This window comes from Panthera leo, chromosome C2 (genome assembly GCF_018350215.1).
Source record: "Panthera leo isolate Ple1 chromosome C2, P.leo_Ple1_pat1.1, whole genome shotgun sequence".
NCBI lineage: Eukaryota > Metazoa > Chordata > Mammalia > Carnivora > Felidae > Panthera > Panthera leo.
In genome coordinates this window covers 66967129-66994885 of record NC_056687.1, presented here as the reverse complement: position 1 = coordinate 66994885, position 27757 = coordinate 66967129, and the positions used below count along the sequence as shown (strand labels likewise).

Here is a 27757-nt window from a genome sequence, read left to right as displayed (position 1 = left end):
AAATTATGGACACGGCCCAAATGTTCATTGACTGATGAATGGAAAAAGAAGATATGGTGTTTGTTTGTTTCTTTATTATATAATGGAATATTCCTCACCCATCAAAAAGAATGAAGTCTTGCCATTTTCATCGATGTGGATAGAACTAGAGCAAAATAAGTCAGTCAGAGAAAGATAGGTACCATATGATTTCACTCATATGTAGAATTTAAGAAACAAAACAAACAAGCAAAGGGATAAAAAAGAGAGAGGCAAACCAAGAAACAGACTTCTAACTACAGAGAACAAACTGATGGTTATCAGAGGGGAGGTGGGTAGGAGGATGGGTTAAATAGGTGATAGGGATTGAGGAGTGCACTTGTTTTAATGAGCACAACGTGTTGTATATTTTGTTGAATTACTATATTGTACACCTGAAACAAATATTGCATTGTTGACTAACTGGAATTTAAATAAAAACTTTTAAAATCCTAAAAAAAAATAAAATAAAAAATAAAAACAAAATTAAAAATTAATTAAAAGTTTAAGATAGTTTTGAGAAGAGGGAATTTTGGAGTCTCTTTGGCCATCTAAGGAATTAGGAAGGCCTATCTCCTGGGAGAGTTGTGGGGCTGATGTGTAGTACTGAGCTATACTTGTTAAAGCATCTCTAGTTTTTACACTTCTGTGGGAATCAAAGTGACACTGACCCATACATTTGGGTTTAGAAGCATACAAAGGAAAGAAAAGAGGCATGTATAAGAGACAAGAACATTTTTCTATATGATCTGGTATTTATTTGTACTTTGATCAGAGAAATCCAAACTCCACCACATTGGAGTTATTCTAGAATTCCAGGCAATCTCTTAGACTGCAAAGCCCCAGCTTGTCATACTCGACCTGATTTGTCCAGGAGATAGACCTACAGCTGGACCAGCACAGATGTGGAGAGAGGAACTCTTTTCTTCTAGCTGGGATCTTGTTGGTGAGGGATACTTCTATAGACAATGAAAAGAATGGCAGGATGTCTCACCCTCATCAGGAAAACTGTACACTTTCATGATTTAGGCTATGTCATAGGTATCAGAGTACAAAGCAAGACACTGAGGCCACTAGCTTCTCCAACTAAGGATTTTACATTTGGATATCTCAGTGGTGAGAGTCCCATGCCCAGTTGAAAGGGCCTAAGGGCTGATGTGGAAAGGAGCTACAGAAATCTGAAACTGCAGGAAGAAAAATAATGAAGACTGATTGACTTTGTGGTTGAGATGTGCACATTCTTGGATGGAAGGGTCTGGTTTGGTTGCTTTAGTAGTTGCTGCTGCTGCTTCCTCAATTTGAATTGTTGGTTCCTGAACCAGATACAAGAGTGGGAGAAGTGGGAGGATTATGGTCAGTGAATGGAGGATTTGGGGGCTTGTCTGGAGTGGAAAAAGCCAGATTATAACCCTCATGTCCTCTCCAAGTCCTCATGACACTGAATTCTGAGAGAGCAGAGATGGGCATGAGTGCAGGGACAGCAAGGAATCAGGACTGGGACCCCAGAGAAGGAAGAAGAAAAAAAAGGGGGTTGTTTCAGAGGTTGTTCTGGGACTTTAGAGAAGGTTTCCTGAACTCTAGAGAAGAGAAACTAGTCCAAGAAAGTTTCCTGAACTCTAAAGAAGAGAAGCTAGTCCTACCAGGGAGGTGAGGATTATAGTAAGGAATAGTGTAAGAAAAACTTTGGGGCCTTAGCAGATTCAGAGGTTGAGGGGAGCTCTTTGTCTCTTGGTAGCATTATGAATTAAACAGATTGCAGGGATTTACTTGGGAAGACCCTAAGTCAGGAATCTGAATAAGAGTCCTTCCTCTATTTGAGCTCTACAGTACGAGAACTCTGAAGTTCTAATTCCAGTTATACTGCTTATTCTTGTATCTGTGATCCAAACACTTTGCCCCTGAACCTCAGTTTTCCTCATCTTTTAAATTGGATGATAGCAAGGCCAACATATGTGATGTGCCCAGTTCAGTACTAGTGCACAGTATGTATTCAATATTGAAATATTATTATTATGTTATGACAGAAATTTCCAGATTGTGGTTTGGATGAAGGTGCCAAGCACACTTCAGGGAATCAGATAGACCTTTACTATTGACTTGGGTAAGTTGAGTTTCGAAGGTGATTCCTCCTGGGGATTTTAATCTGGAAACATGGTGTGGATAAACAGAGTCTCCAACTCTTCATGCTGTGTGGGCAAATGAGGTGTGTTTTTGGTACTTCTTCCATTACACCACCTCCTTTCCTAAAAACTCCCAAGAAACCACAACTGTGAATTTTCCATGACTTCCTTCAACACGGCTTGGACTTTAGGAGATAAAGGTCCCAGGTCTTCACTCTGGGTGGCTGAACCCTGTGTAACAGTGCTTTGTCCTCTGTTTTCTGAGATTTAGTTTTTTCCTCTGGGAAAAGTTACCTCTTAACTTTCTCCCTATCCAGTTTGTTCACTCTGGGACATGACTCCTTTGAGTTTCGGTTTGCCCTGAACTGAAAACAGAAAACCCCCTTCTCTGATACTCTGTCTACCCTGCCTAACCTCAAGATAGTGGACAATGGTTTCCCTCCTCTTTTTCACACTTTTGTTTCCTTTAAAAACTAGGAAGAAGGTGCATCTCCCTGCACCTAAATATAACACACTCTTCAAAGTGGGTTTTCTCTCTTTGCTTATTTATTTTGGAACTTGATCCATCTTGTCTGGTAAATAGGGTTTTTCTTTTCCAGGATTTCTGAAGCTCTAATCATTGCCCTGGGAAAAAGTTCATAAGAAATAAGACATTACTAAAGTCATGCTGGCAATCAAAAAGTTATAGAGTATTTTTTTAAAATGGCAATTGAGAGAAAGGAAAATTTCTAAGAAAATACAATTACCATAATTTACTAAAAACAATAACTGCAGAACCTGAATAAACTAAAAACTACACAAAAACATAAGATATATTATGGAATTCAAGACAATTCTGTGCTATATGGAATTCAAGGCAATGCTGTTATATGCCCATTTCAATAAAAGAAGGAATGGTTTTCACTTGAACTTCACTTCTTATATTTGAAGTCCATAACACCAGTACTAAACCCAGGCAAGAATAGACACCATAAGTTTTTTACAATTAACGTTTATTTATTTTTGAGAGAGGCAGAGAACAGCACACAAGTGGGACAGGGAAAGAGGGAGAGGGAGACACAGAATCAGAAACAGGCTCCAGGCTCTGCACTGTCAAAGCACAGAGCCTGACGCAGGGCTAGAACTCATGAGCTGTGAGATCATGACGTGAGCTGAAGTTGGATGCTCAACCAACTGAGCCGCCCAGGCACCTCAAGAATAAATTCTATAAACAAAGCTACAGACTATGCTAATTAGGAACATAGATGTAAATAACCTATATGAAATATATTTAATATAATCACATATTTATATGTATATATTCTATACTTACAGTATCTAATTTATTTTTGAGATTCATATATATGTATTTGAAATCAAATATGTAAAATATTAATTTATATTGATTTTTCTACTCATATTTTATAAAATTATTCTATTCAAACTTAGGTAGTTGATATCTTCATCAACACTCTGAGATTACTCTTTTCATTAAGCTGTATAGTTTTACTGAGCGCACAATCTTACTTCCAATGAAGTTGTATGTGATACAGCACTTTCAGAATGTGTTTTTGGAATGCTATTACTGGGAATTTTGTTCTAGGTTACAAGAATATACTATTAAGATAACTGTTTTGCCTCCACATTCATCCTTTAGGGGTGCATCCTTGATCTCTACAAACTTCTAGTTACTATTTGGCTTTAAAACAGGAAAACGGTTTATTTATTTGGGTAAGTTATGTACGGACACAGTACAAAATTGAAAACAACTTTGTTCCTTAGCTCTCTAGAGCTGTTTTGTTCAATACAGTAGCCACTACCCATCATGGCTGTCAAGTACATGATATGTGGCTAGTTCCACTGAGTTACTGAATTTTTAATTTTATTAAATTTTAATTTAAATTTAAAAACAGATACTCAATCCAGTTACTGGTAACTTTTTTAGTATATTTAGAACAACTTGGGTCTACTTTTTAAATTTTTTTAACATTTATTTATTTTTGAGAGACAGAGAGACAGAGCACGAGTGGAGGAGAGGCAGAGAGAGAGAGGGAGATACATAATCCAAAGCAGGCTCCAGGCTCTGTGCTGTCAGCACAGAGCCGACACAAGACTTGAACGCCTGAAACTTGAGATCATGACCTGAGCCAAAGTTGTATGCTTAACCGACTGAGCTACCCAGGCACCCCTTCGGTCTACTTTTTAAATTAAATTTTATGAACTCTAAAAGCATATTAAGTATTTATGATGAAAATTTAGCATCTAGGTTGAGATATGCTGTTAAGTATAAAGTATTCATTGGATTTCAAAGTCTTAATATGAACAAACGAATGTAAAATATCTCATTGGACTGTACGTGGTCTAGCAAAGTATCGTTACAGTTTAAGATGTTAAATTCTGAGGGTGCCTAAGTGGTTCAGTCAGTTGAGCGTCAGGCTGTTGGTTTCTACTCAGGTCATGATCTTGTGGTTCGTGAGTTTGAGCCCCACATGGGACTCTGTTCTGGCAGTACAGAGCCTGCTTGGGATTCTCTCTCTCCCTCTGTCTGCCCCTCCCCTTCTTGCACATGTGCACATGTAAAAAGCTATAACATGTTATTTCTGTATTACATATATATTGTCTGATTTAATTATGCATTAAAAGTAAAGGTAAAGGCTTTACGTTTCTTATCTGTGTATGCAAACACACAACATATAAAAGTAAATTAAATGAAGAAAAAAACTTATAGGTGATAAAAAGAAGGAAAAGAGTAATCTTTGTGTGTTTTTAGCTTTTTATATACTCATGTCATTATTGATGTATGTGTTTATTTGAAATATTCTTTTTAGTAAAACTGTAGCAATATTTTTGCATCTAAGCTTTGTGCCCTTATCTTGGTGTAATAACTAGTCTCTTCTGATACCTATTATTTGTGTTTTTCAAATGAGTCTTGGAGCTTTGATTGTGACTTGCCACTTATCCATGGGAAGATGCAGAGATGCAGAAGAAAGACAGCGGGGAATCATCAGGGCTTAAGAAGAGGAGAAGCCTCAAAACATCAACACGTATACATTGGAAAGTTCAGAAGACCATTCTGAGAAAAGATGCTTTTGCACATATAAAAGCTGAAAGAATCCATCAACAACAGACTTTCACTATAGGATATGTTAAAGGCCATTCTTCAGACAGAAGGAAATGTATATCTGGTTAAGAACTTGCATCTGGAATATCTAATAAACACATCTCAAAAATGAAGAAAAACATTCCAATTAAAAATCGTAGAATTTAATTTAATTAGAATTAAAAGGTTTGAATAAGCATTTCACCAAAGATATATAAATGGTCATGTGAAGGAATATGGAGAAATTAGAACTCTCATATAACAATTGGAGATTACTGGTGGAACTATTAAATGATACAGCTACTTTGGAAGACAGTTTGGCATTTTCTTTAAAAGAAAGTTTAACATAATCTTACCATACAACCCAGCAATTTCACTCCTAGGAATCTACCCAAGAGAAATGCGAACATTCATCCATTCAGAGATATATGCACAACTATTCACAGCCCCACTGTTCATAATTGCCAAAATCTGATAACAATCTAAATCTCCTTGTTGTTGAATGGACATACAAATGTGTTATATCTATATGATGGAATATCATTCATCAACAAAAAAAATAATGGATTGCTGATACATTTTACAACATGGATGAACCTCAAAAACATACTAAATGAGATATATATTTGCTAAGACTTAATGATGGGCTCATGGGAATTCATTATACTATTCTCTGTTTTTCTTTATAATTGAAATTTTATATGTTAAAAATAAGTAAGTAAAATTCAATCTTTAGCAATCATCTTTTTTCCAAAAGAAGAGAGATCCACTCTGAGATGGAACTATTATGTGCAGGAACTATGTTTGCCAAGGTGAACGACTGGAGGAAATGGAGTGGAGATTCAGTAATTTTATGTTTAATGGTGGAAATTTTCCTCAGAAACTAATTATCTAGGAATGTGATAGAAACGGGTGACTTAAACTCTTCACTTCAGCTCATAAATCATAAATAGGTGATGCTAATAATGCTATTTTATAATAGGGTTTGTAAATGTTACACAGATGTATTAATGTCAGGCATTAATACACACAAAACACTAGCATAATGCATGGCACATAATATACACAACAGAAGTGTTTTCTTTTTAAATTTTTATTATTTTAGAATATTTGTCATTGATGGGGCACCTGGGTGGCTCAGTCAGTTAAGTGTCTGATTTCAGCTCAGGTCATGATCTCACCATTTGTGAGTTCGAGCCCTGCATAGGGCTCTGTGCTGACAGCTTGGATCCTGGACCCTGCTTCGGATTATGTGTTTCTCTCTCTCTCTCTCTCTCGGCCCCTTTCCCACTCGACCTCTTTGTCTCTCTCAAAAATAAAGAAACAAAAAAAAAAAAATAGAAGAAGAATATTTGGCATTGAAAATGAAGTCTCTTTAATTGAAGTTATAAACTATATTTAACATAGGCTATGTAACAACCCTAACACTTTTCTGATAATCAAATCACTGCCTCTGCACCTACTGATCTTATAATAATTAACTCCCTCAGCATATCAGGTGTAAGTTAGGAAAATATTACCAATTACAATAGTTTCATAGAAAACAAATTCAAAAAAACTATATTACTAATGTTTGTTATGTGCTTATATACTATGATATAGGAACTATACTTTTTAAAAAACTCACAAAATTATAGTTTATTAACACATAAAAAGTAAACTACAAAAATTATACCAAACCTATATTAGTGACTGCCTCAGAGAAGAAAGAGGTGGGATAGAACAGTTAAGAATGATTGTTAAGTAAGTGCTTTGGCTTAATCACTATCATTTTTTAAATAAATCAGACTAAGTTATATATTTCTTATGTGATTTACTTTGAGCATAAAGTTGGAAAAAGCAACTGGAAAAACGTGATTATATGTTAACAGGTTTTTTTTCTTTTTTGTGGTGACATTATAGGTATTTGCTATAATATTCATTGTTCTTTTCTGTATTTTAAGGCATACATTTTTATTAAGACAACCAGCTACATTACCAGAAAATTTTCATGATCATATAAAAAGATGACATAAAATTAAAAAAAATTAGACAGTCATTTCTGATAAAATGTTGGTCAAGGTAGGAATAGAAGGTATTTCCTGAATGCAAATTGGTGCAGCCGCTCTGGAAAGCAGTGTGGAGGTTCCTCAAAAAATTAAAAATAGACCTACCCTATGACCCAGCAATAGCACTGCTAGGAATTTACCCAAGCGATACAGGAGTACTGAGGCATAGGGGCACTTGTACCCCAATGTTTATAGCAGCACTCTCAACAATAGCCAAATTTTGGAAAGAGCCTAAATGTCCATCAACTGATGAATGGATAAAGAAATTGTGGTTTATATACACAATGGAATACTACGTGGCAATGAGAAAGAATGAAATATGGCCTTTTGTAGCAACGTGGATGGAACTGGAGAGTGTGATGCTAAGTGAAATAAACCATACAGAGAAAGACAGATACCATATGGTTTCACTCTTATGTGGATCCTGAGAAACTTAACAGAAACCCATGGGGGAGAGGAAGGAAAAAAAAAAAAAAAGAGGTTAGAGGGGGAGAGAGCCAAAGCATAAGAGACTGTTGAAAACTGAGAACAAACTGAGGGTTGATGGGGGGTGGGAGGGAGGGGAGGGTGGGGGATGGGCATTGAGGAGGGCACCTTTTGGGATGAGCACTGGGTGTTGTATGGAAACCAATTTGACAATAAATTTCATATATTGAAAAAAAAAAAGAAGGTATTTCCTTAACCAAAAGAGTTTCTATATCAAAATGGATAAATACTTGGGGCACCTGCGTGGCTCAGTTGGTTAAGCATCCGACTTTGGCTCAGGTCATGATCTCACAGTTTGTGAGTCAAACCCCTTATCAGGCTGTCTGCTGTCAGCACAGAGCCCAATTCAGATTCTCTCCCCCCACTACTCCTCCCTCGCATATGCACTCTGTGTCTCTCAAAAATAAATATATTTTTAAAAAAATGATAAATACTTAATAAGAGACATCAAGACCATTACTATTAAAGTAAATAAGAGGCAAAAATGTCCTCTAACTTAGGTACTGTGCAGCATTGCACTAGTGTACCTAGCAAATGAAACAAAATATGAATAAGAAATAAGTAGCACAACAAAAAAGCAAAAGTGTCATATTTGCAAAACACCAAAAAGTTCATCTTTAAAATTCCACTGGAAAAAAAAAAAACCCCAAAATATAATATTGTGTAAAACACTTCAACACATTGGAAGAATATAAGATTGTGATGCAACCATTAAGTGTTTTAAAGCAAATAAGAAATGTAAGGTCAACATTGCATTTTAAAAGTTCCTATATGTTAGATCCTCAAAATATATAGAATGCCTAAGAATATATCTAAATGAAATGTCTAAAAACTATATGAAATAAATTATAAAGCTGTGTAAAGGGCATAAATGATCATTGTACTCATATGTGGAATTTAAGAAATAGATGAACATGGGGGGAAGTGAGAGAGGCAAACCATAAAACAGACTCTCAACTATAGAGAACAAACTGAGGGTTGCTGGAGGGGTGGTGGGTGGGCAGTTGGGTTAGATAGGTGATGGGCATTAAGGAGGGCACTTGTTGTGATGAGCAATGGGTGTTACATGTAAGTGATGAATCACTAAATTCTACTCCTGAAACTAATATTACACCGTATGTTAACTAACTGGAATTTAAATAAAAAATTGAAACAAAAAAGGCATATTATGTTCTTGAGAGAAATGAGTAAATATTACAAAAATGTCAATCTCCTCTTCCAAATAGTTCTATAACTTCAGTTTAATCCTAATCAATATCTTTTTTTGTTCTTTCAGCCATTTTTTAAATTTGCAGTTCTTGTTCAATGCAAATCAATTCCATAATATGAGAAGTTACTATGAATCAAAGCATAAATATACAAACACAATATACAATCCAAAGTAGGTAGACAACATTCAGGCATGAAACAAAAAGGAATGTTCATTCATACACAGTAGCTTGAGATCTGTTGGAAATGGTTGTTATGGCGTGGGTTCCTAAAGTTGGGGAAAAAATGACTTTGGTCATCAAGACTACTGTGGCCATATTAGATATTGGAACATTTAAGCATCAGTGGGGAGATGGGTGGGCAGATGGGTTAGATAGGTGATGGGCATTAAGGAGGGCACTTGTTCTGATGAGCCTCAGTGGGTGACCATGTGAACAAAATATTTTAGAGTGTCTATTTTTAAAAAGCTTTCTGTGCATCTGGGCAGTTGTGAAAAGATGTACTTTCCAGAATCAAGCCTTCTTTGGGCTTAGGATGAAGTTCTAACCATCTAAAAATATTGGCGAACAGAAAGTTTTCCAAATGTGATTATTCTGATTCAGAGTTAAAAAAAAAAGTATTTACAAAAAGAGTATAAAAGTTTTCCTGAATTTATTGTAAGTAAGCTTCTAGTCTTCACTTCCCAAATACTTGATTTATAATTTTGGCTCCTGCACATATTTTGTCTTTTTAATTTCAAGATTTGTTAATTTTACCTTCACAACAGATTTTTTTTAATTGCAAAAAGTATTCAACATAAGCAGAAATAAAAGCATTTTGAAATTAGTTGAGGTCAATGTACTCCTACTTTTTGGAATCAGTTTAGATAAATGAATCTAGCACTCTTGTTGAATAGGAATGGGTGATATGTATATAAGCAAAATTTGCTCATTATGCTTCAATCTGGGGTAGATTCCAATCCATCATTGCCTTGGCACGTGTCAGCTACTATACAAAAAATCAAATGCAATGTCAAATCCAAAGCCTCAGGGGAAAGAGTTCAGTTCCCAAAAAACAGTGATAGCTCAACAATGTAAAACTTTATCTAGACTACACTGGCATTAAATCAGTACTGCTGAGACAATACATTGAGGATTTACGGCAACACCTGGAAGATTCTTCCATGTACATATAAATAGAATTATGGAAGCTTTTTGTATTAACTGTTTTATGGCCTTAAAGATTTAAAGAACCAAATGAAAACTGATTCTGTTGACATCCCATCCTTTATATCTAGGTAAGATAAAATCTATTCTCATTTTCAAGGTAGAATTTACCTGTCCATACTTCTTAAGCCACCTTTAAAGAAATCATACCTTAACTAATCTTGGATGTTGTCTCTTCATCTTGTACATGCAACTCCAGTAGATTTAATAGACATTCATCATCCAGACAATAGACTCTTCATATGTTCTTCAAACCAGTAAAACTTGGGATCCTCAACATTTTCTGTGTCAATAAAATAAAGTGTGGAATTAGCAGATTCAACAAGGACCTGTTTTTTCTTTGTCACACTGGCTGTCTAGACACCATTTGGATTGGGTTTAGAAGATGGGGAAGTATAGATGTTTCTTGGCCTAAGTCTCTTATCTTAACCATAGAGATGTAGAAGGGAACAAGACGATGAAGAGACTGGCTGTTGACTGCAGAGCACTGCTAGTTGTCAGGATGATGGCATTAGCTGGATTTGGGGCAGTGGAGGTATTCTGGGAGGAGTTACTTGAAAGTATTACAGTAGGTTTTTGATTTGAATAAATCTGTGTGGGTAGAAGCAGCTACAGAAGAAGAAGCCCCAGTGAGAGCCTGGCCATCATCGCCCTACCCAGGTCCACTCTGCCAGTATCAGTGCTCTCACTTGATGCCACATGAGTGGAGACCCGCTGGCTCAAGGTGGGGGCAGGCAAGGTGTCTAATCAATTTATTAATAGTTTTTTTTTTATGGAGTTTGACAAGATGGTTCCAAAATTCGGAAAAGAAAGTATCTAAAAGTATGTAATTTTTTATTTTTAAAAGAAAGAGAATGGGCTAGACTGCCATCTAACATACTTTAAATAGGTAACATGGAATGCGGCAGTTTTGGTGCCAAAAAGGTTAAATTAGAGCTACAACAGAATATAGAAAAAACAAACAAACACTACTATAGATGGAAAACTGGCATTTCCAAGCAGTAGGAATAGAACAAGTTGCCATTAGTGTGTAAGAAATTACACTCTAACTCACAAAATTCAATAGCAATTACAAATAGATTCAAGTTTATTTTTTAACGTTTACATTGAAATAATAAAAGAACAAAAACCTTAAATGGTTAAAATAAGTTGCATCAGACTAGAGAGACTTGAAATATGTATTAAAGGATTCATATCCCTATTTTATAAAAAAAATTGTTCAAAAATAATGAGAAAAAACAAATTCCATCATAAAATTGGGTCAAAGGCATGAAAAAATAATGTCTAGAAAGGAAGGTAAAAATGTTTAAAATGGTGAAAAATGCTCAACTTCACTAGGGATTCATAATGTGTAAATTAACACAATGAGTTAATTTTTCTCCCACAAGACTGGCAAAAACTTTAACTATAAATCAAACTTTATTGATAATGTGGGGGAATGCATACCATTATTTATTATTAGTGGAGGTGTGAAGTGGCACAAAATTTGAAAAGAAAGTTAGTAATAGCTTTCATTTTAATATACTTCATACCATTGAACCCAGAATATTTATCACTGGGAATTAAAATGTTAATTCATCAATAGAAAGCTGGTGAAATAATCTTTTGTATATCCATAGCTTAGAATAGTACCTAATCATGTATATTTTTTAAATTGTGGTGAAATATACATAATTTAAAATTTACTATTGACATCATTGTTTAGTGTATAGTTTGGTAGCATTAAGTACGTTCACACTGTGGTGAAACCAATCTCCAGACTGTTTTCATCTTACAAAACTGAAACTCTGTACCCATTAAATAACAACTCCCACTCCTCCCTCCCCCAGCGCTTGACAACCACCATTTTCTGTTGTTTATATGAATCTACTACTCTAGATACCTCATGTAAGTAGAATCATATAGTGTTTGTATTTTTGTGACTTGCTTATTTCATGTAGTATAATGTCCTCACGTTTCATCCATGTTATAGCATGTATCAGAATCTCCTTCCTTTTCAAGGCTAAATAATATTCCATTGTATGTATATACCACATATGGGGTTTTTTTTGTTTATCCATGTATCTGCTGTTGGACACTTGGGTTGTTTTTACCTTTTGGCTATTGTTAATAATGCTATTATGAAAACGTGTATACAAATATCTCCTTTTACCCTGCTTCCAGTTCTTTTGTGTGAAATTTCTGGATCATATGATAATTCTATTTTTAATTTTTGAGATATCACCATACTGCTTTCTATAGTGGGTGCACCATTCTACATTCCCACCAACAGGGCACAAAGATTCCAATTTCTCCACATTTTTGTCAGCACTTGTTATTTTCTGTTTGTTTTTTGATAGTTGCCATCATGATGGGTGTGAGGGGAATATCTTGCGGTTTTGAATTGCTTTTGCCTAATGATTAACTATTTTGAGAATATTTTCATATGCTTGTTGGTCATTAGTATATCTTCTTGGAGAAATGACCTATTTATTATTTTATAGGAGTTCTTTATCTATTATGGATGTTAACCCCTTATCAGATATGTGATTTGCAAATATTTTCTCCATTCCATAGGTTGCCATTCTACTGTTGATTCTGTCCTTTGGTGCACAGAAGTTTTTCACTTTTATGTTATCTAATCTATGTATTTATACTTTTGTTGCCTCTGTTTGTGGTATAATCTCTAAGAAGTCATCGCAGATCCAATGTTGTGAAGCTTTTCCCCTATGTTTTCTTATAGTTTTGCCTCTCACGTTTAGATCTTTGATCCATTTTGAGTTAATTTTTCTATAGAGTAAGGTAAGGGTCCATATTCATCCTTTTGCATGTGGATATCCAGTTTTCCCAACATCATTTATTGAAGATATTCTGCTTTCCCCAGTCAATGGTCTTGGCATCCCTGTCAAAAATCAGCTGACCATATACATGTGAGACTGTATTTCTGGGCTTTCTCTTCTTTTCTATTGGTGCATGTATGTCTTTATGCCAGTACTGTTGTGATCACTGTAGTTTGTTTAGAAATCAGGAGTATGAGTCTTGGGTCTCCAACTTTGTTCTTTCTCAAGATTTTTTTAGCTATTTGTGGTCCCTTGAGATTCCATGTGAATTTTAGGATGGATTTTTGTATTTTTGCAAACCATACCATTGGGATTTTGATAGATATTGCATTAAGTTCATACATTGCTTTAGGTAGTATTGATATCTTAACAATATGAAGCCTTCCAATCCATTCTCACAGGATTTATTTCCATGTATTTATCTACTCTTTAATTACTTTCAGCAACATTTTGTAGTTTTTAGTTTACTTAGTTTTTAGTTTGGTTTGCTTCCTTGGTTTATTCCTTAGTACTTTATTCTTTTTGATGCTATTGTAAGTGGAATTGTTTTATTAATTTCCTTTTCATATTGTTCATTGTATATAGAAACTTAAATGATTTTTGTACAGTCATATAGTTTTTAAAAGGTAGATATTATGAACATAGAAAAATCTCTAGGATACATTGTTGAATAAAAACAAGTACATATTTCAGAATTCAGTAAGATACAACTTATGAAAAGAAATATCTGTATACATTTATATACTACCACTCTATAAATGAGGTTTTTTCACATTTTCCCACAATGGTGGATGACAATATTCCTGTGTGATATTATGATTTATAATAAACATATATTTCAGTCTTTGTCCATGGTTCCTGGCTCACAGCTCCCAAAAGCTTCAAATTTCCTAATTGATAACAGCAATGGGGGCATCTTTTGTTATAGTATTTGGTCTCTTGTCCTCAGTTCTTTAAAGTTCTTCAGTCTTAAAGGTTAAATGGGTGTCTTGATATTTATAAATGCTCCTTTCAACCACAGCTGAGTTTACACTAATAAGGTGACTTTTGGAAATCCCCTAGAGATGGAGGCAGGGGGCTATTTGCAAGGGAACAAATCCTGATTAGAGGATTGGAAGTTGCTAGCCCTACCACTGATTTGTGGGGATGGGAGAGGACTTGGAGGTTGAATAAATCACCAATGACAATTATTTAATTAATCATGGCTATGTAATGAAGCCTCCATAAAAACCCAAAGGGGATTGTTTGGACAGCTTCCAGGTTGGTGAACCAGATGCAATGACATGCTGCTCGGCCAGGGCCAAACAAATTCCAAGCAGATAGAAGTTCCTTTGTTTTGGACCTTGCCCTATATATCTTGTCATCTGGCTGTTAATTTGTATCCTTTACTATCCTTTGTAATAAACTGGCCATAATCTAGCGAGCAAACTGTTTTCCTGAGTTCTGTGAGCTCAGGAATTAATTAATTGAACCCAAGAAGGGGGTCATGGGAACCTCTGACATAGAGGCAGTTGGTCAGAAGCAGAAGTGACAACCTAGATTTTGGGTTGGCATTTGAAGTGGGGGCAGTCTTGTGAGACTGAGCCCTTAATTTGTGGAATCTGAATGAGGCTATCTCTAAGTAGATAATATCAGAATTGAGATGAATTTAGGACACCCAGCTGGTTGACATGGTTTTTCCCACCCATAAGAATTGGTGTCAGAATCATACCTTGCCTTTGGAAAGGAGTTTTCAGTCACTTTTTACTTCAGTCTTTCCCTCTCAGAAAAAAAAACATTCTCTCTTGCTCTGTAGCTTGTGTTTTCAGCTTATCTATCTTAATGTAGTCAAGCATGGGTGAAAGGCGCTTGACTGTGATTATGAAATTTATAACTTCCCCTTTTATAATGGGGACATTTTTTTGAATAGGTTTTTGAAAAGAAGGTATAACAATGAATAACTGTTTTAAAACAAATGTAAAATACAGTTACAGGGCCCCCTGTGAAGAGGGTAACAGTGGAGGAGGGAGGGTGAAGGAGAGTTGTAGTCACTGGGACCCTCTAGATCTGATGGTGTCAAGTTCATGCTGGAATCATCCATATTGATAAGAGGGTATGACTGGGAATTCTCTGGGGCCATTCTGTTTATCAGGGGTGCTGACATCTGGGAAGGAAAACCTATATGAGAAAGGGGATACTGATGCATTCATTCATTCCCTGGGAAACAATGTTTTCAAGGTGCCTCGGCTTGCTGTAACAATCTTGGACAAATGAAGTTAATTCCAGGAAACTCTACATCAGCTGGAAAGTGATTCACATGTATACCATAGAAAAATACTCCAGATGTATTAGTCCAAAATGAAACTTTGGTAATATTAAGAGAATTGAGCTGATATCTTTGTGATTCAGAGTAGGGGGACTTTAAAAAATGAGGTTGTTGAAATACAGTCTTTACATGAAAAGATGGATACATTAGACAATTAGATGAGATCAAATGCCCATGGATTTCTCATCAAGAACCAAGGAAGACTGACAGTGGAATAAAATCTTTAAAGTGCTAAAATACCTGTCAACTTAGAATTCTATATCTATATTCAAAGAAAGCATCCTTCAAGAATAAAGGTAAAATACAGACGTTCTCAGATCAAGCGAAACTATGAGACTCTATGGCCAGTAATCCTGTTCTATAGAAATGTTAAAGGAAGTTCCTCAGACTGAAGAGAAATGGTACTAAGGGAAAATTGGAACTTCAAGAATGAAAGGAAGAGCCACAGAATTGGAAAATATCTGGTTAAATATAATAGACTAATTTTCTCTTCTTCAGTTATTTGGATTCTATACAAATACTGAAAGCAAAAAATTATCACATTTTCTAGTGCTGTATTTTTTTTTTTACTTTTACTTTTGAAATAATTACATGTGCACAGAAGTTGCCAAAAAAAAAAAAAAAAAAAAAAAAAAGGACAAGGAGGTTCTGTGTACCCTTCATCCAGCCTCTCCCAATGGTGACATCTTGCATAACTGTAGTATATTATCAATACCAGGAAAATGACATTGGTACAGTCCACAAAGCTTACTCAGATTTCACCAACAGCATTACACAATTTAGACTGCATGGTGGACGGTCTAAGATGCTTCTACCCAACCTTCCCTTCTCCTTCACTAGAAGTCAGATTTGTGTTATGATCTGACAGCCCTTCTGGCCTTCCCCATTTTCTGGCACAGGCATTTCCCCTAATAAAATTCTTGGAGATTTAGTCCTACCTGACATGCGTTTCTTAGACAACACAGACTGCACAAAAATTCACCCTATTTTTTATGTTACCAGTTAATCCATCCTGGAAAATGGGATTCAGCCTGAGCTAGAAGCATTTGGGATTCATTTGACTATTGTAACTGTTCCTCCTTCAAGGAGTTCTGTGGGCCCCTAAGAGATGGGGGTCAGACTGAAAGGAAGGCTCACTGTGATCAACTTTGTCTTGCTGTATCACATCAATGCTGTAATCACTCATGTAGATAAAAAGGGTGGGTCTGGGAAGTTCCAGGGGCTCCTCTGTTCATCCAGGCACCAGAGGGCTGCATTGGTAAGTCTGTGGAATAGAGTAGAGTGGGGAATGAAGAGTGATGAGCTCATTCATTTCTTGGAATGCGATGTATTGAAGACAACAGGTCCTTCACATAGTACCTCTGAATTTGAGAGTGACTTCACCTTCCTAAGCCTGTTCCCCAGTTGAAAAATAATTATAATCTCCATCTCACATGGCTGTAGTGATGATTCACTAAAATCCTATCTGTAAACCACAAAGCTTGTTGCAATGTAATGCTCAAGGAATGGGAACTGCTGTTATTTAGAAAAGTAATTCAGACCATGTAACTGTACTGCTTAGAGCTCTTCCATGACTCCCTAGTGCAGGTGGGACAAATCCCACATCCTCAGTGACCTTGGCCTAGGAAGACTTACAGGAACAGGCAGTACTTCTTATAAACCTGGAAAAATAGCCCTTGTCTTGGGGCGCCTGGGTGGCTCAGTCGGTTGAGCATGCGACTTCAGCTCAGGTCATGATTTCACACTCCGTGAGTTCGAGCCCTGCATTGGGCTCTGTGCTGACAGCTCAGAGCCTGGAGCTCTCTTCAGATTCTGTGTCTCTCTGTCCCTCCCCTGCTCATGCTCTGTCTCCCTCTGTCTCAAAAATAAATAAAAACATTAAAAAAAAAATAGCCCTTGTCTTGAGTCCTTTCATTGAGTTCTACACCTCTCAGACTTTAATAGGTATACAAATCAGCCAGGGATATTGTTGAGATACAGATTCTGATTCGATAGATCTGGGGCTTAAGATTCTGCATCTCTAATAAGTTACCAGATGATGCTGATATTACGGGTCTGCAAATAAGACTTAGCAAGGTTCTAAAAGGGCCTCTCTTTTGTTCTTTAGTATGTGCTTCCCCACTGGGCATAGAGTCTACAATTTAAAACTGTCATGACCATCTAGAATATGTGCCCACTTCTACATCATACTCCGTGTACCAGGGACCACACACTTCTCTACCCATTGCCTGGAACCTGCACAGCCCCTTCCCTGATTCATCCTCCTCAGGGAAAAACATGCTGTCAATGTCCACCCCTCCCTGGCCCAAGAGGTGACTATAGGTCAAAGGGGTGTCAACAGAGCCTGGACCTAGGCATGCAAGCAGGGATGAGAATGAGGGTGGAGTGGTTGGGGCTAGCTCTCCCTACATTGCCATGTTCTTTGGAACTTCAGAGAACCCAAGAATTCAAAATCTGAATCTCAGCGTCTAGGAAGATATATATCTGTCAAAGTGGGCAAGTAGAACATATTTTACTTAACAGTTTGATAGCTTGATTTACAGTTTCTAAATACTTAGATATATGGTATGTGTGCCTCCATTTGTACTCTTGTCTTAGGCTTGAAAATGGCACCTACTGAGCTCTCCCCTCTTTTTAGCTCTGTGTTATGGCCACTGTGGATTTCCTTCAATTCTTTGAGTAAGTCATGAGTTGCCTGTTTCCTGGTGTTTGCATATGCTCATCTCCACTTTCATCTCCTACTTAACACTACTCATTACCTACCGCCTATCTTTTCTCAGTTTAAACAACATGAACATGTAGAAGCTGACTTCTCTTCCCAAACAACTTCACAGTGTTCTCTTAACTCTTTCTTGGCACTATGTACTTTTCCTTCCAAAAGCAATTTCAATTTTGGTTGCTCATTTATTTTTCTGCTTCTACTTTATTGTCCCTTTATTGCACCTTTGGAAACAGTTGGCTATGAGGAGGTGATATGTATGTGGGAAGAGAATATAGATTAATTTTGCTTTTGCTTGGAAAAGGTGTGCAAAAGAGGAAAGGAGGGAAGGAGGGAGAGATGGAGTAAGAGAGAGAGGCCATTACTATGAAAGGTTGGATAATCTGGGGCAGCAGTTCTCAAAGTGTGCTCCAAAAGCTCTTGGGAGTCCTTGAGATCTTTTCAGGGGGTTCCTGAGGTCAAATTATATAATAATATATTCATGATAATATTGAGATGTTTACCTTTTTTTTTTTTAACGTTTAATTATTTTTGAGACATAGAGAGACAGAGCATGAACGGGCGAGGGGCAGAGAGAGAGGGAGACACAGAATCAGAAACAGGCTCCAGGCTCTGAGCCATCAGCCCAGAGCCTGACGCGGGGCTCGAACTCACGTACCACGAGATCATGACCTGAGCTGAGGTCGGACGCTTAACCAACTGAGCCACCCAGGTGCCCCGAGATGTTTACTTTTTAACTGTCATTTTATCATGAACGTATAGTGGAATACATTTAGGAGAACTTCATAACTCCAACTGATTGTTCATAAACCAGTATTTTACAAATATCCAGTGTGTGCTGTTACAAGCCCATGTGTAGGTAAAAGATCCACTCAAAGGGTGATGCAGACCAGTGGATTTTAATGTGATAGATTATGCAAAGCTCATTGCTATGATTTCAAGTATCACGTAACAACCACTTTTTAAAAAGTTACTACTTATTGATATTGCTTTGTAGCTTCAAAGAATATCCACAATTATCACAAAGACTATTAGAATACTTCTTTCTTTTCTAACGCTATAACCACATAAAGCCAGATTTCAACATAATGTGCATAAGGCTAGTTTCAACAAAAACAATATATCATAAAAAGTAAATGCAAAAGCAGAAGAGAATTGGTGGTTGTCAGAGGGGAAGTGGGTGGGGGGTGGGCAAAATAGGTGAAGGGGATTAAGAAGTATAAACTTGCGGTTATAAAATAAATAAGTCATGGAGATTAAAAGTACAGCATGGGGAATATAGTCAATAATATTGTATTAACGCTGTATGATGACTAAACTTACTGTGGTGAGCATTGAGTAATGTATAGACTTGTGGAATTGCTGTGTTGTACACCTGAAACTAATATAACACTGCATGTCAACTATATTTCAAAAAAGAAAACAATGCAGAAGAGACTTCTATCTTCTATTAAGCCAGACAAAGTTTCTATTATGTAAAACGATGACATTCTTTTCACCTTTTGTATGTGTGGAAAATATGGTTAACATGTAATGCATTTATCATTTTGTTCTGAAATGAATAAATGTTTTTTAATTTATCAATTTTAATTTCTAATGTGGCAAATGTCTGAGGATATAACCCACAGAAAGAAAAAAAGCTCTTTGGAGTCCTCAATCAGTAATTTTTAAGAATGTAAAAAGATTGAGACCAAAGCATTTGAAAAGCAATAATAGAGGATGGGCCAGGAACTGGCATTTAATTGAAGGAAAATTAAACCTAGCTAAGCATCTGTTCTTCAATATAATCCTCAGAGTAAATGAAGTAGTACATTTATGCAGTAACATACAATAAGAACATTAGAATATTATTCAATATAATAATAGTCATAATAATAACATTTGAAGATGTTTTCTATGTATCAAACATTTAAGTGCTTCATATGCATGATTCACTGAATTCTAAACAAACACATGGGGGATAAAGTACAATTGTTAACATCCTCTTTTAGATGAAGAGAAGCAGGGTCTTCAAGTTTTGGCAGCTAGCGTAGCATAACTGGGAATGAATCAGGTCTTACTGACTCCTGTATGCACCATCTAAACACCTGCCCACTCTCCCTGGAAGGGCATTGAGTCTTCAGCTTAACTAGCATGTGAAACAAGGAAGTGTATATTTCAACCTGACTCAGGTGTTTTCCTAGGTCAGGGCTATGGGGAGCACAAACAAGAATTGCCAGCAGGGCACTGCATATACTCAGCAAATATTTATTGACTGCCTCCCACAAGTGGTTGCTTACTTAGGTGTGGTGATTCTGCAGTTAACAAAACACAGGCCAGCATAGATTGGGAAAGGATGGGAGCCCTGCAAAAGCAGACACCATCTGTAACAGGAATCTTACATTCACTTTCGTAAGACAATCTGACCTTCTGATCTGCCTTCTGTCCTCAACTTTAGTCTTCTATTATCTCCTTCCAATGGGAATGGAGCTGAGTGATTTGCATCTTTCAATCTTTCTCTTTCAATCTTTGAATCTTTCTGGACCACTTAAACCTCACATTCTGGGCCCCTATCCTTCTTCACTTCCCTCCCCTGCTTACCCTCATGAATCCCTTTGGAGAGCCCATTTTCAAGCCTGCTTTATCCTCTCTCTGGAAATCAAGTGTTTTTTGTTTTTTGTTTTGTTTTGTTTTGTTTTGTTTTGTTTTGTTTTGTTTTAGTGTGTCCTCATGGTGAAACACCAGGTATTTAAATGTAATTTTTGATACACCCAGACCCTTGCACCCAGATATACACCTGATGTCCAACCTTTCGTTCATTCAATCATTTATTCGTTCAGTAATAGTATGCTTAGACACTAATATAACTGTTGCTGGAAATAGTCATTATTCTTTTTATACTCAAACTCTACTTTTGACCTACTCTTTAAGCCATCTCCTGTGTCCTTTTTAAAAATTTTATTTTATTTATTATTATTATTATTATTTTAAAGTATAATTTATTGTCAAGTTGTCTAACATACAGTGTATACAGTGTGTTCTTGGTTTTGGGGGTAGATTCCCATGATTCATCACTTACATACAACACCCAGTGCTCATCCCAAGTGCCCTCCTCAATGCCCATCGCCCATTTTCTCCTCTCCCCCCCATCAACCCTCAGTTTGTTCTCTGTATTTAAGAGTCTCTTATGGTTTGCATCCCTCCCCCCTCTGTTTGTAACTATTTTTCCCCCTTCCTTTCCCCCATGGTCTTCTGTTAAGTTTCTCAAATTCCACATGAGTGAAAACATGATAGCTCTCTCTGACTGACTTATTTCACTTAGCATAATACCCTCCAGTTACATCCACGTTGCTGCAAATGGCAGTGTTTCATTCTTTCTCACTGCCAAGTAGTATTCCATTATATATATAAACCACATCTTCTTTAACCATTCATCAGCTGATGGACATTTAGGCTCTTTCCATAATTTGGCTATTGTTGGAAGCGCTGATATAAACATTGGGGTGCATGTGCCCCTATGAATCAGCACTCCTGTATCCTTTGGATAAATTCCTAGTAGTGCTATTGCTGGGTCATAGGGTCCTGGGTCCTTTTGATACCACCATCTCTTTACTTTTATACTTGCCTTGTTTATAGCTCTGTCTCTTTAAGCCAGCAATCTGATCTGAGAATTTTAATGTGGATTAAATCCATTTACGTTTGATAGGATCATGATTAGAAATATATTTGGACTGATGTCTACTTCCTTATATTTTTTGTGTTTTTGTGTTTTTTTCATTTTTCCTGCTTTCTGTTGAAATGTTTGCACTTTATTCCCTCTCCGCCTTTTCACAGTTGTATGCAATTATATGCAAGGTTTAAACTTACCATTAAGTTTTTCATATAAATACTTGATTTAAAAAATTCAAAATTAATCAGTTTCTCTATACTTGTCCCAAACAATATAATGCTCTTTGGATTTTTAACAGTGAATCCTGCACCTTCAGGTTCTCATGTTATTTTTGTCTACCGTTTTAGATCAAACTTGCTTTTATGCCCCTAAAAGTAGCCATTATTATTTTTGTCATAAATATTTATTTAGATTAAACCATGCTTATCATGTTCTTTGGTCACTCACCATTGCTTCTCTCTCAGCCTCCTTTTTTCTCTTGGACACAGGTTTATTCTTTCTAAAGTAGAATCATTAGTAATTCTTTTTGTGATGGTCTATTAATTGTAAACATTTCAAACGTGCTTTGCCTGAAAATATTGTCAATCCTGCATAATAGGTTAGGTGAATATAAAACTCATTTATCTGAGAAGTCTGCTGATAGTTGAACTTTTATTCCTTTGTAGGTGATCTTTCTCTACTCTCTTGTTGCTTTAAAAAGATGTGTCCTTTGTTCATAGTCTATGTGTTTACCTCTAAGTGTCTAGGTAAGATTTATTCTTATTTATATTGTCTATGTTTTGCTATATGTTTTCAACCTAAGCACATTGAATTTCTTCAATTATGGACATTTCTGAGCCATTATCTCTTTGCATATTGTCATTCTTCCATTATCTCTATTATCTTCTTTTGGAATTTTCATTAGATTTATATTAGGCCTCATTCTGTTCTTCATATTTTTCAACTGCTGTTATTTCCTTAACTTTCTGAACTGCAGCTTGTTTAGCCATAAGGATAAAAAGTCTGATATATGTATTTTATTACTCTGGCTGCTGCTATTTGTTGACCCTTAATTTGTATTTTCCGTGGTGCTTTACCCACCCACCCTGGCCACCATCTTCCTTAAATAGACTGAAGTCTTATACATCCATTTGTTCTCTTATTCACTCATGCATCACTTATCTCCCACCCTGTTTATTTATTTTACTGAGTTCTAATTGACCTATAACATTATATTAGTTTCAGGTATATAAAAGAATGATTCAATATTGTATATATTGCACAATAAGTCTAGTTAATATCTGTCACAATAAATAGTTACAATTTTTTCTTGAGCTAAGAACTTTTATGATTTATTGTCTTAGCAACATTTAAATACATAATGTAGTGTTATTGACCCTGGCCCTTCCCACCCCTCCTGTCAGCTAGCCCAGAATGCATAGGTCTTAAACTAAGCCATAGATTTAGAAACAAAAGATCAGATTCACACTCTGTATTCTACCAAATAAAGAAGATGGAAGCTTACCACATGACAAAAGAGATATACCCTAAGTAAAGCACAAAAACAAAACAATGGACAATAGGAAGGAAAAAAACTTAGGCATTAAAGAATCAACTCAGGAAATGGGACGATAATTGACAGGTGTTCCAAAAAGAGCACAGTTGAGAGAAATCTCACAATTTATCCCAATACCACTCTCAAGTTTTCTCTTGTTCTCTCTTGTTATATCTCACTTTCTTTTAAAATGTCTCTCAGTTATCCATGTCTACTAATTTGTTATTTCTGTCATTCTCTTGCCATTCTTATCATTCTTGTCATTCCTCTTCTTTCTTCTTCCTCTTTCTGAATTTCTTTCAAAAACGCAATTTCTTTCTCTTATACTTTTACTTTCCCAATTTTTCTCTTTCTCAAATTCTCACTAATTCTCACATTTTGACAATATCCTAGTTTCTGAACTCTCTATTTCTCAACATTTTTCTCAAAATGAACTCAATTTCTGTTCATCTCCAACAGTCTTTCTTAATCTATCTTTTTCATCTTTCTTACTAATTCTGCTATCCAGTTTCTTTACTCTGTTATACTCATGCTCTCTTTAACTTTCTTGGTATTTCTATATTTCTTTTAGTACTTTTTCTTAATGTCTCAATATTCTTGATCCCTCAGTCTTTCTCAGGAACTTTTTTTTCAAAATATTTTCCTCAAACTCTTATTTACTCTCTTTTTTCCTTTTTCGCAAAAGACAGAAAAAGTTTCAAACTCATGAAGATTCTGTAATGTGAACAGAAGGCAGACCGGCTAAGGCCCTGGGTCCCCCAAAATTCACTATTGTGAGTTTCCTGTTTTATGTTGTTCTGCCTTACATATACCAAAGGGACACTGGAAAAGTCAGCAAACCCAAAATTCAATGGGCACAGACAAAAAAAATGCCCCCCAAAATCTGCTCTTCTGTTGAAGGACCAGGAAAAGGGGCAGCCAAGCAAGGCAGACTTTTAGACAATATGCGCTGTACAGAGAAACTCCAGTCCCACATTTACCCTGGCCAGCAAAGGCTGAGTGAATAGCCTAGACGTCCACCTTTGCCACACTGTAAAAATGTATTCACTGTCCAGGTTCTTTTCACCTGGGAGGTCTCATAGAAGGCTGAGTTGGGAGCCAGGATTTCCATCTCTGTAGGGTGGTAATGAGCACCTCTCGTCTCATACAGTGTCAGTTGAGACCAAGTGGGGAGCCTGGAGTTCCAACCCTATCTACTGTTAATGCAGTGTTCCTCCTTCTCTTTGCTGGGGTGGCAATAGATCAGGCTTAGTAGAGAGTGAAGACTTTCATGACTTCTCAGCAGTAGCAATCCCTCTTCTAACCCCACTCAAAAGGTGTCCCCCAGTGGAGGCCACATGGGGAACAGTAATGAGGTGTCCCTCCCCTTCTTATCCAGGGTAGAATTAACAGAGGCCTACCGGGGAGCCTAATCTTCCACTTCCACTTTGCTGTAATGAGTCCCTTTCCTCCCTTCTCCATGCCCCTTTTCCCAGTGTCAAGGGAGGCTGAGTGGAAAACTTGGACTTCCATCCCCACCTGATAGTACTAAGGTGGTATCCCCTTCACCCACCAGATTGGTGTCAGAGGAAGCATGCTAAAACACATGATTTAAATAAGATCCTAAGTCTTATAACACAATGCACAAAATGTCCAAGTTTCGAGTGAAAATCATGTCTTACCAAGAACCATGGAGAGCTCATACTAAGTGAGACAATCAACAAATGCTAACACTGAGATGACATGGTGTCCAATTATCTGACAAGAATTTTAAAGCAACCATCAGAAAAATTCTTCAACAAGTAATTACAAATACTCTTGAGACAAATGAAAACATATATAAAATTTCAGGAAAGAAATAAGAAGACTAAAAAAAAGAAATAAAGATATAAAAAAGAACAAAACGAAAAAATTAGAACCAAAATATATAACCAAAAAGGGGAAAAAACCCCTCAATGGATAGGCTCAATAGCAAAATGGAAAGGACAGAGGCAAGACTCAGTAAATTTGAACAATAAAAGCTATGCAATCTCAACAACAGAGAGAAAATAGCCTGGAAAAAATGAACAGAACCTTAGGGACTTGTGGGACAAAAAGAGATCTAATATTTGTGTCATCAGAGTCCCAGAGGTAGAAGATTGCAGAGGGCTGAAACATATTTAAATAATAATAATAATAATGACTAAAAATTTCTAGCATTTGTCAAAAACCATAAGCCTGCAGGTTGAAAAATATGACCAAAACTTAAATGGATTAAATCCAAAGCAATTCGTGCAAAGACATATTATAGTCTTCTGAAAACCAAAGACAGATTTGGTCTTGAAAGCAGTCAGAGAGAAATGACACATTACTGATGGGAAAAACAATTCAAATGACAGTGTATTTCTCATCAGCATCCATGAAGGGTGGAAGGAAATAACAAAATATTTTTCAAGTGCTAGAAGAATGGTTAAGCCACAATTCTATATCCAATGAAAATATATTTAAGGAATGAAGGGGGAATTAAAGACATTCACACATGAGGTAAATCTAAGAGCATGTGTCACCAGCAGGTCTACCCTCAAAAGAATGGCTAAAGAAAGCTCTGTAAACAAAAAGGAAATGAAAAAAAGAAGGACTCTGGGAACATTTAGAAGAAAGAAAGAACACAGAAATAAAAATATGGGTAAACACAATACATTTCCCTTATCTTCTTGAGTTTGTTTGATGGTTGAAGCAAAAATTGTAATAGTCTTCAGTATAGTTCTCAATGAATATGGAGAAAATAATTAATACAATTATATTATAAATGGGGAAGGGTAAAGGGACATAAAGGGGTTAAAGCTTCTACAATTCACTCAAAATATCAATACCAGTTGACTTTGATAAGATATGTCTATATTACATAATAATATATTAAGAAATTATATAATGTATATAATTAATGATTATACATATAATTTATATGTAATATACAAATATACAATATTACAATGCAATATGATAAAGTAACTTCAAGTGTAATTATACAAGTATAATAAAATAAAATAAAAGGATGAAAAAGATAAGATGCAAACATTAATCAAAAGAAAGCTGGAGCGCCTATCTTAATATTAGACAAAGTACAGAGCAAAACAAATTACCAAGGACAGAGAAGTACATTACATAATGATATGGTCAGTCTACTAAGAAGAACGAACCATCCTAAATGTGTATGCACCAAACAACAAATATGTGAAACAAAAACTGATAGAACTGAAAGGAAAAATAGACAAAACCACATTTATAGTTGGAGACTTAAATGTCTCTCCCTCAATAATTAATAGAACTAGATGAGATGAATAGCTCCCTCAAAAAATTGCAGTGAAGATTTAGGGAAGGAATGCCTGAAGCCTTCAGTAGTCACCAGCAGGGTACATAGAGTCAATCGTAATAGACATAATCTGTGACTCTATGGAGATTATATCTAGTGGGGAAGACAATTAATTATACAGTTATTTTGGAGTAATAAGAAAATTCAGGTCCTATTGGAGTCAGAAAAGGCTTCTTTTTGAGGAAGAATCATTAAGCCAACCTCTGAAGAGTAACTAGAAACTCTCTGAGTGAAGAAATGGATAAAAGTGCTTTAGGGAAAGGGAATAGCATTCAGCTATCCAAGGTTGAGAAAACTTGCTCATCAAAAATAATAGTGAATCTGAATATTACAACTTGTCTTTGTTTCAAAAGGCGAGCCTTCTCATTGATTCTAGGATTTTCTATGTTAAATATACCTCAGAGGAAGATTAATAATATCTATCAATTACTGGATGCTAATTACATGCCAAGTGTGATGCTAAGCACTTTATATGTAATATAATTCTTACCACAAGCTGTGATATAGGCATTTTTATCAGTTCAATTTTAAAAAAGGAAAACGGGTTAAAAAAAGTTAATTTTACCTAAGGTAAAAATGCTAGAAAATGGTGGCTCTGGGGTTCAAACCTAAGTCTGCCATCTACAGTGCCTCTAGTTTGGTGAACTGGAGTTCAGGGAAGCTTACCTGCCTGGCCTGCTGTGTTGGGCTGAGCCATATACTTTTCATATGTTGACTAAGGGACATTTTACCTTCTGTTATGGACTGAATGTATCCCCTCCAAACTCATTTGTTGAAATCCTAGCCTTCACGAGGGTGGAGCCCTCATGAATGGAATTAATACCCAAATAAAAAGGGCACCAGAGAGATCTCTCTCTTTCTTTCTGCTATTTGAGGATACAACAAGCAGCATTCTGCAACCCAGAAGAGGGCTCTCACCAGAACCCAAACATGCTGGCACCCTGATCTTGAACTTCCGGTATCCAGAACTGTGAGAAAAATTTATGTTATCCCTGTGTTTTGTTATAGCAGCCTGAACTGGCTAAAACACCTACACCTCAATGATATGTCACTTGCCTTAGAGAATGGTCCAATCCAGGTCATATGCTCCAGAGATTTTCCAGTATGTTCTGAGTCTGGCAGATAATGAGATACTCATGACACCATTGAACCAAAATAAACAGTCTTACTTTACCCTTGCAGGTGAGGTGATATAGGAGAGGAATGTCTGTGTCCTTGTCCTCTAGAGTTACCAT

General features: G+C 36.2%; 1 protein-coding gene across 1 annotated transcript; it reads right to left on the bottom strand.

The window, feature by feature from the left end:
* Positions 1 to 845: 845 nt before the first annotated feature.
* Positions 846 to 27757, bottom strand: ARGFX (arginine-fifty homeobox). The gene is given in 5 exon segments (XM_042954354.1): positions 846 to 1076; positions 1078 to 1209; positions 1211 to 1341; positions 2102 to 2204; positions 27692 to 27757. Coding segments are annotated over 5 exon segments (663 nt in total).